The sequence below is a fragment of the Styela clava genome, chromosome 14 (genome assembly GCF_964204865.1).
Source record: "Styela clava chromosome 14, kaStyClav1.hap1.2, whole genome shotgun sequence".
NCBI classification, from domain to species: Eukaryota; Metazoa; Chordata; class Ascidiacea; order Stolidobranchia; family Styelidae; genus Styela; species Styela clava.
The window spans coordinates 14,874,730-14,883,854 of NC_135263.1; the positions used below are offsets into that span (position 1 = coordinate 14,874,730).

Below are 9,125 nucleotides of genomic sequence, written 5' to 3' on the forward strand. Positions count from 1 at the left end.
CCAAAATGCGATACCAACTTTCTTTAGTACTTTTCGGTATGATTTAATAATAAAAAGCAAACATTATAAAATTGAATGAATTTTGCGAACATCCGAATAGCCATGTCGGGTGGATGACCAAAATCCTGTATTTCCATTCGCGATTGATTCAAAAAAGGAAATGTCGCAGATGGTTTGATTGTGTAAAAATCATTAAGCTAAAACCATGCTCTTGCTTGATTCCGCTGTTTTCTTTTTCACGTCTCAACGGTAGTCTGAATAGTTCTATCGGTCGACTTGAAGTCGAGAAGGTGGAAAAATTATTCCGAATCTGGAGAAAGTAGTGAGAAATGCTATTTAGGACTACAATGTAGACTGAGAAGGTGACAATGACTCGGTCATATCTTGAGGTATATATATGGTATTGATAACTATCCTATTTGTCTTTATTATGCATTGGTCGTAAGTTTAGAATAGGGTCTAATCTATGTCAGTTATATAATACTATAGTTAAATCTATTAATACTAACACTTCAATAATCAAAATTACCTGTAGGGCGTTCCATCGGATCAATTGTAGGTTTTTCATAGAATTCACCAACAAATGGACTTGCTATGGAAGGTTCTAGCTGATGGTGAGCTGAAAATTAAATAATATCATTTAAAACAAAATTCTTAAATATTTTCACCTATTTACCACCCGTCATCGAAGTGGGTGTCGGTTCTACAAATACCTCAAATGTTTGTTCTTGAGTGAAATTTATTTCAAGTGGTATAGCAATCAAGATCAATCCCAAAGTGAAGATAAACTATTTCAATATATTGTAATCTATCGATTGAAACTGTGTTACGGCACGTCTATTCATACTAATTATTCAATGGAAGTACATTGCCATTATTCTAACGCGTGAGGCTAATGTGAGAGTGCTAAATAAAACTGTGTTAACACTCCTTGTCTACGATATAAACGAAACATTCAACCGGGATGGATGCTTTTGCCATAAAACAAACAAATTGGAGTCTAAAAATATAAAAAACTAAAATGTACCTGTTATGAACATTTGCATAAACGCGGACCTGGAAATTGAAACAAGACAAAATAAAAACCATATGACAGAAACACATTAAATTTACATGCAGAGTTTCCAATCTGATAAGATTATTTAAATATAATTGCGTATGAAATTTCTCTCCCAAGTTCCCTCGCATTCGCAGAAATTAAGCTTACCCGAGAAAAAGAAATAAAATTGCGCCTTGTGCTAAATGTCGATTCATTTCGTTATAGCCTTGCTCTGATTTAAACTGCACAATTAATTGATTGAATCTGTGTCGTGTTTATTATATAGACTACCTGGCGTTGGCGGATAGCCACATTACGGATGTATTTTTCTGATCGATTTCAACACAGCTCACATGATCATCTGAAGCGAGCGTTATTATTCCTAGGCTTACCATACGTCCCGCTTTAGGCGGGACAGTCCCGCTTTTCAGCGTTTTCTCCCTCCGTCCCGATAAGTCAGCCAAAAGCCCCGCTTTTCCAGCATAATACACAAACATGTTCTCGTCACTGTTGTTTCTGTGTAGCGCAGTGCTAGCCTGCTTACTAAAGGTGAATGCGTTCGTTTCCCGCTGATGGCAGACGTATCGCGTGTAAAACTAATACTAATTAGTCTAAATTCGAATTATTTGTACCGGTATCGTTAACGTAAATTCCTTCCTATTTTTCGAACTGAACCCGATATTTGGACAGAGAATATGCGCGTGAAATTTCGATAACAATATGGTCAATGAAGACAGCCGAGACAGCTTTGAATGTAGGCCTGTGTAGTAAAATCGGAAAATCTGAAGTTATAAAATCACAGCTAAGGGGTCGTTGTCTTTCGAGGCGTCCCAATTTGAAGTCACAAAAATATGGTAACCAGTGGCGTAGCATCCACCCCCGCGGTCGCGGGAGGGCCCACAGCGCAAAGGGGCCCAAGCGGTTATAAATTAGAAATTTAGGCCGCAAAACCAGAAGCTGCATTGCAAAACCAGTAATGCACATCTTATAACTTTGACGTTAGTTCTGCTCAAATCGTTTTGTTACGTAACAATAGGCCTGATTACATGTCCGCTGGAACCGGTCTAGCAGACCACATATTCACGCTTCAGTGGTTCGCCTGCGATTCAAATCCGTGCTATCGGTCCAGAACATCAGACCTCCTATTTAGGAGGTCTGGGAGTGAGCTAACCGGTCTTGCTCAGTTGCTTCGCCGTGCTACTCGAGAAATCGTGAATCACCGTGATTGAAGGAGGTACGGAAGTTGTTTTCTTTTTCATCTCTGGTAAGTGAGTTGCTTTTTTAAACTAATAAAAATTCAGCTAGATAGGGCAAGTTTAATTTAAACATCTTCCGCATCTATTGTGTCGCTGCTGAACACAAATTTAAAATACCGGTACTGGTGGGATCTCGGTGCGGCATATTGGCATGATAGGTTGTTGTTTTGAAACAGAGAATTAAATCTTGATGTCTAAAGATTTATTGGTATAAACTGAGCGCAGTACGACTTCAGTTTGCATTGAAAATTCTTTCGGAATTGCACCATACAGCCATAACGCATCCTAGCTGGTACCGGTACCATTACTGTACATACCGGTACCAGCATAAATACAAAGCTTCAGTGTCGGTAACGTCGCAGTAGTAGGGCGATATTAAATAATGAAAGTGCTTCTGTTATTATATGATGAGCCCACTTCACACAAGTGTTTGGTTTATAAAATGTAATTGTTTTAATTTAGTTGCCAGTAGACTACTGGTAACTGTAGGCCTACTGTGATTTTTGAATGGACCGTGTGGCGTAAGGTGCCAGTAGTCTGCAGCGTTGAACGCTGGATGGTCGGCCAAAATGATCTAAAATTTCTAGATTCTAAATCTTTTATGCCCCCAATAAATTTGTCGTTTTGTTTCCTAGATTGTGGGCAAATTTCAACGGGAAAGCAACCCCTCATCATATTCTGCAAATAACTTCAAAGAATTTAAATCAAGAACGTGCATTCAATTTTGATACCTTAATTAACATTTGTATTCAATTTATGAATTTATTGGAAATAAAATATATGCAGTGTTTGCAAATCATGACTTATTTGATTTAATCCGGCCAATCCAAAACTGTTCTCAGCTTGTTGGTTTGGACATGTAATCGAGGGCACTAAGTAGCCTCCGAGACCACTTTGACCGAACCTACGTTGGGCCAACGTTATAATCCGCCGGCAACCGTTGTACGCGGTTTTACAACCATTTACCATGGTAAGGCCATGATTGGCCTTCAACGAAACACTTCATTATGCGAAGAAATGCGCGCGCGATTCGAATATAGCACATGAGGTCGCCATTCATTTTGGCGGTACTCGTAATCGATAGCCTGTTACGAGGTTTTTGCCGTGGATGGGACAGTGACATTGAACTTTTAATGCTTTCATAGTAGAATGGCGAAAGTAGAGATAGCCTAGTTGTAACCGTGTAAGTTAATCTCATGGTACCGGTACCCTAAGTGCGTTGTCAGGTCACGGTTCATAAGGGTGATAGGGTACCATACCGGTAAAAGTTACATATTTATCCCTGGACACCGTAGGTACCGGTAACGGCAGAACGAGATGAGGTACGGTACCGTGCTTGGTCTTTTGGCATTTTTTTGTTAAACTTTTTTAGGTTGCCATCTCTCATTTACCAGTATTCGTTATCGAGTACCGGTACCTATGGTAGATACCGGTAAAAGTTACCGTACATATTTATCCTGGACACCGTAGGTACCGGTAACGACAGAACGAGATGAGGTACCGTACAGTACATTACCGTCTTTTGGCACATTTTTTTGTTAAACTTTCTGAGGTTGCCATCTCTTATTTACCAGTATTCGTTATCGAGTACCGATACCGGTATTGGTCCTTCATCCCTGGATATGATTTTTTATATTTACTTTATTTGTATAAGTGCAAACATTTCCGCAGCCCAAATCCAACCCGTTGAACGACTTAATCCAGTAATCTGAATAGTTGTACATTTGTGAACCTTCTGTCTGATGAATTTCAACAAATCTAAATACAGATCTCAATTGGCTGAAATCTAAAATATGTTTTAACAATTCCCACAATCAAACTGAAACTAAAATTTGATGTTTTTGGGTAAAAAATAGCTCAAGGATTATTGTTTTCCCTTTTTGTTTTTGTAACACTTTAAATTTTTTTTTAAATTTTTGTCCGAGGTCCGAGAACTTTGTTCAACCCTGCTCTATTTCATATTTTCAGCTTTGTTGAGAAATAAATTACTGATTTTTGAATAATATCTATTTTGTTTTAAAATTCAATAGAATTATATTGGGTAATCATATATATTAATATGATTTATTTTCAGTATGTATGCTATGTAATCTTACCCAACCAACCTTAATTAAGTGTTATTATATTTTAAAGTGAATTGGAAAGTAGACCGCTAGCAAAAAAGATTCGGGCGATTAGGGGGAAGCCCATCTCTGTACAATGACTGCCAAATGTGCATGCAACTGTGCAATGCCCAGCGACTCTAAAAGCATGAAGTATTGTACGACACATCCTTTACAAATATTTGGACATATTTTGTGTAATATCCATTTTTTTCCGGTTCTAAATAGTTATTACCGATTAGATATTCTGTCAAGTGTCAATATTACCATTGTAAGTTTAATGATATATACCATTTTTATAATAGGCCCTATGACAATGGACTGGAAAATTCACCTGCTTCAATTCCCTCTTTCACGCAATCATACACTGTGTCATTTCGAGCATCTCAATGTTTCAATGCGGACAATGCTCAAAACAGGTGTTTTTGTTTTATAGTTTGATAGTAGCTCCTTGCATACCTGTGCCATAAAATATTGCACAATAGCTAGATATATCGGTTGAATAATTACCTAGTACAACATCATGTGGTTAATACCGTATTTTCCGGCGAATAAGTCGCTTTTCTGGACCCATATTTTTAGCCTGATTTTTTTTTGGGGGGGGGGTCGTCTTATTAGGCGAGTATGATCATTTTCATTTTTTTGTTGCCCTATTATTGAACCCGGACAATAAAATACCTTCGGCGATAGCATCCCCCACGTCCTCATCAGGTTAGTTTAATTAAATCGACATTCTCGTGCTGTGAATCTGAAATTTCAATGCTGTGATTATCATATTTGCATTATCATATATGGACTGAATATTACGCTACAAAAAAAGTCATAGGCTATTTTAACCAATGCGCAAACGCGGCGACCGCTCGAAAGGCATTGCATGGTAATTTGAGATTCCCGACGTTGATGCGATTTTACTACTCCGACTCATCGGCCGGTTATATGCAAAAACCCATTTTTTCAGGCTTAAAAACAGGCCTCGTCTTATTCGCCGGAAAATACGGTAACTAATATTAATGAAAAATTTATATTCTGGTAATTAGTATAGGCCATTCGTTCACGTTTATCATCTGAAAGACAATCATGTACTATATATTGTGTAACACTAACTTGATTTTCAGAGATCAAGCCATGCTCCAATCCAGTCCATGGAAAAATTGTTGGGACAGGCGGTAGAAACTCTTATGCTACAAGCTACGGCATCTGCAAGTTTCCACTGATTATAGTGTGGACTCGAACATAAAGGAATTGATGAAATTCATTGTCAATTCATTGTCTGATTACATTTTGATCCAGAAAACATTCAAGGATGAAAAAATCGCTCGTAAGTTGAATACTTTTATAGGCTGATTACATACACTTTACGGCAGTGGTGCCCAAACATTTTTTCCCGCGACCCCAATTTTTGTGAAATCACAAACTACAGATACTTGTGACCCCACAACGAGAAAACATTAAAAATCAATTTATTCTATTCAATCATTCTGATGAAAATCAACTGTAAGTTTGCGGGGCATTAGTGCAACGTGGTTGTACTTGTACTTAAGTTCAGTGGTTCCCAACCTTTTTACCCCAGCGGCCAGCGGGCAAGCAAAATTAATTTGAGAGTTCGCTGACCGGTAACACATGCCATCGTATGAAGACCACGATGTATAAATCTCTGAGATTCAGAATATTTGTTTAGTTTTAGTACAATGTTAAAATATTGCAGATTACTCCATAATTAATTGGAAAGCTAAACAGAACATGAAAGTAAAAAAGGTGAAAATACCCTTGCTGGGTCTCATCTTATTGAGTGCCTTTTATTTTTTGTCGTTTTGTTTTTGACTGCATGAAGCGCTTCGAATTTATGTATGAAATACAATATGCCCAATATTTTCGCTTCGTGTTCAAGGAAGATTATTTAATAAATGTCTAAATACGATCTGATTGCAATATTAAGATTGTTCACTTTTATACGAATGGGATGTGGACAAAACACATATGTGTATATTTTAGAGTAGATACTCGCGATAATTTAACATAGAGCTTTTGCAACGGATGAAAACCTTTTCATTAGATGTATTCTTATAATTGTGCTTATTTACTCATTCCAGATAAGATATTTGTCAAGTCTTGGAGGTTGCTCCGAGAAAGACTGGATTGGAGAATCATGAGCTCAGTTATAACAAATTTACTCTCCCGCTCTTTCAACTGTGCAGTACGCGGTGGATAAGGAGTGAGTGGGACGCCCTTAGTTTCTGCTATTAAAGGTATGTAATATGTTTATCATATTGTACCACCATCTTTCTCTGCTCTACCCTCTTCTATTTTATAAGTATAAGATTATTTTGACTCCAAATCAGCTTAAGATAATTCATAAGGGAAATGAACAAAAATTGATTAAATAGAATCTGACAATCTGGAGTGAAAACAAAACCTTAATTAAGATTGAAGCGTAAAGAATATAAGGTTTTGCCAAAAATATGCCTATCGTGTTCATGAATTAAATTAAGTTACTCACACACAACAACAACAGAGATATAATAAAATAAAAACAGGCGAGAAAATTTAGATAAGTTTGGTAGTAAACAAAATGTACTTGTCAGTTGCCACACCATTCATTTTTATCATTATGATTGTCAAATTGAATAATGATTTTGTAAACAACTGTGAACAGTAAAGAAATTGAATGTAGATTTTGTATACAAAAGTGAACAGTATAGAAAAATATTTATTAAGGAGATATCGCCAAGCTGATTATGGTTAGAGTCAAGTGCCAAATTGCCAATCCAATGTTGCCAGAGTTTGGTGCATAATGGCGAACAGTGGTTTTCGAACTTATTTGTATCATCGCTCCCGTACAGTACTTTTTACATTATCATCCCCCCCTAGCACAACAGCAAATTATGAAGTTACAAATTAATTTATTTTAAATCAATTAAACAAATAGACTAATCATGGTGCATGATGTTTCTAATAATATAGATGGATTTTAACAAGGAATATTTGAAGACATTTTAGTCAGATAAAATCTCAAATCATCATTATTCACTCCAACAAATATTCCCCTCAAAACATTGTCTACGCCCCCCTTGCGGAATCAAGAATTTCTGTATTTCTCAATTATTATTGTCTTGTCAATGTAAGCTTCACTCACACATTTGCGACTGCAGAAACTTGGCTTAAGATTCCTACTCTGAAAATTTGTTGGGATGCAGTCATTCAGACTAGGCTTTGAACTCTGGTGCTGTAATTTGCTAATACTGCAATTTAACACAGAATTTTAATATTTTTCAGTTCTGGATGATCTGGCAACGAACTCCGATTAATTTTATTACATGTATACATATTTGTAAAATAAAGACATTTTGTTATCTTTTGTTTTTTATTATATAAATAATGTTAGATTAGTGGGAAATTTCTATGTAGTATAGATCCATACCCTGTCTGTACAACACATCGCCTAACTTGGCCCGACCATGTGCCACGATTGTATTACAACGTGTCACCTACGTAGGCCCGTCCATATGTCACGATTGTGTTACAACGTATCGCCAACGTTGGACCGGCCATATTTCACGATTGTGTTACAACGTATCGCCTACGTTGGCCCGACCATTTGCCACGGTTGCATTACAGCGAAAGGACCGACGTTGGCCCAGCGGCCAAATCTTCGCTGGAACATGGTTGTTCGCCATTATTGGGCCGGTGGTTCGAACAACGTTCGGCCATGGTTGTTCCGACGTAGTTGTGCTATCTGGGGGTTCACTGGACTGATTTTGATGGACATGTAATCATGCCTAATGCCAGGCAGTCGTCGATTTTCGGCGTCTTGTGGTTTGATCGCGCCGGTAAATTACGAAGGCTGTCGAAAGCAAAACCTCTCAGTGGCGCACAGAAGCCCAGAAAACGGGCAGAAGAGGAAGCACGTATGAAAAAAATTAAAGTAACCAAGATAAACGGCAAATTTTAGGTTACCATTGCCTTTTATTAGCGACATGTTATGCTTTTTGACGAAATAAAAAAAGCGTTGTTTTAGCTTATGTCCGAGAGTTTTTAGGGTCATTTCCCCGAAATATTTTTGCGGGGGGGCCCACGAGAATCTTGCTACGCCACTGGTGGTAACCCTAATTATTCCTGATCTATAAAAAAAAAATTCAGGTAAGTATGGTCTTGTGTACACATCCCGTCTTCAATATTGATGATCGTCAACTCTCATATATTGCTTTTACGAGACGAGTAAATATACTTACGCACATACATTAAACTAGATTTTTTGAGACTAAAATCCGGTAGATGGCGACGCTGAACCACAATTGTACCTTCAAATATGAATAGGTATTGGTCAAATTTATCTTGATTCTTTTCACGTAACAAGATTGCCGAATTTGTTTCAAAATACAAAAACAGTTCTCAATTTTAATACTTATTATATGTTCCTAGGTTATAACTTTTATTTATGTCTTATTTCGAAGGTAAAAAATAGTCAAATGTCATTATTTACCCCAAAAATGCGTCATCTATTTCTACTGAATGGAAATTCATCACAAAATCAAATCAAATTTGTTTGCGTCTAGTTTTGCATTCAACTTGTCGACTAGCTTACATCGATCAATGTACAATCCGACGAAAAAAAACAGAAAATATTCATGTTTATAGTACATACGTTTCGTTTGTACTAAATCATTTAATTCAGTAAGATTCAACGCCTGATAGTGATAAGTAGTTATGAAACTACTATTTCGAGTGGTG

The 9,125-nt window shown here is 37.1% G+C and overlaps 1 protein-coding gene and 2 long non-coding RNA genes across 7 annotated transcripts; 2 read left to right on the top strand and 1 right to left on the bottom strand.

Annotated features, from left to right (window-relative positions):
* Positions 1-84: 84 nt before the first annotated feature.
* Positions 85-1,537, bottom strand: LOC120341452 (uncharacterized). Of its 2 annotated transcripts, none has more exons than XM_039409957.2 (4): positions 1,331-1,537; positions 1,028-1,056; positions 530-619; positions 85-310 (listed from the first exon to the last, which is right to left on the bottom strand). In XM_039409957.2, exons 1-4 carry the CDS (start codon positions 1,534-1,536, stop codon positions 300-302), a joined length of 336 nt encoding a protein of 111 aa, XP_039265891.2. In that variant the 5' UTR covers position 1,537; the 3' UTR covers positions 85-299. The 2 variants fall into 2 exon arrangements, with proteins under 2 accessions (XP_039265891.2, XP_077975794.1); XM_078119668.1 differs by lacking the exon at positions 1,331-1,537 and adding an exon at positions 1,208-1,275.
* Positions 1,538-2,073: 536 nt separating this feature from the next.
* Positions 2,074-3,097, top strand: LOC144432172 (uncharacterized). The gene is made up of 2 exons (XR_013480439.1): positions 2,074-2,303; positions 2,931-3,097. It is a non-coding gene; the product is annotated as an uncharacterized LOC144432172 (long non-coding RNA).
* Positions 3,098-3,262: 165 nt separating this feature from the next.
* Positions 3,263-8,129, top strand: LOC144431955 (uncharacterized). 4 transcript variants are annotated; one of them, XR_013480302.1, is made up of 4 exons: positions 3,263-3,617; positions 4,703-4,816; positions 5,513-5,715; positions 6,488-7,662. It is a non-coding gene; the product is annotated as an uncharacterized LOC144431955 (long non-coding RNA). The 4 variants fall into 4 exon arrangements; XR_013480304.1 differs by lacking the exon at positions 3,263-3,617 and adding an exon at positions 3,799-4,594; XR_013480303.1 differs by lacking the exon at positions 3,263-3,617 and adding an exon at positions 7,671-8,129 and having other exon boundaries at positions 4,439-4,816; positions 6,488-6,643.
* Positions 8,130-9,125: the final 996 nt, after the last annotated feature.

Bases quoted from the DNA above. Each gene is read 5' to 3' on its own strand.
- LOC120341452 (XM_039409957.2), bottom strand. From the start codon at position 1,536: ATGTTTGTGTATTATGCTGGAAAAGCGGGGCTTTTGGCTGACTTATCG. The intron at 1,057-1,330 runs GTAGTCTATATA...TTCAATTTCCAG, and splicing joins TGGCTATCCGCCAACGCCAG to GTCCGCGTTTATGCAAATGT. The intron at 620-1,027 runs GTACATTTTAGT...TTTAATTTTCAG, and splicing joins TATGCAAATGTTCATAACAG to CTCACCATCAGCTAGAACCT.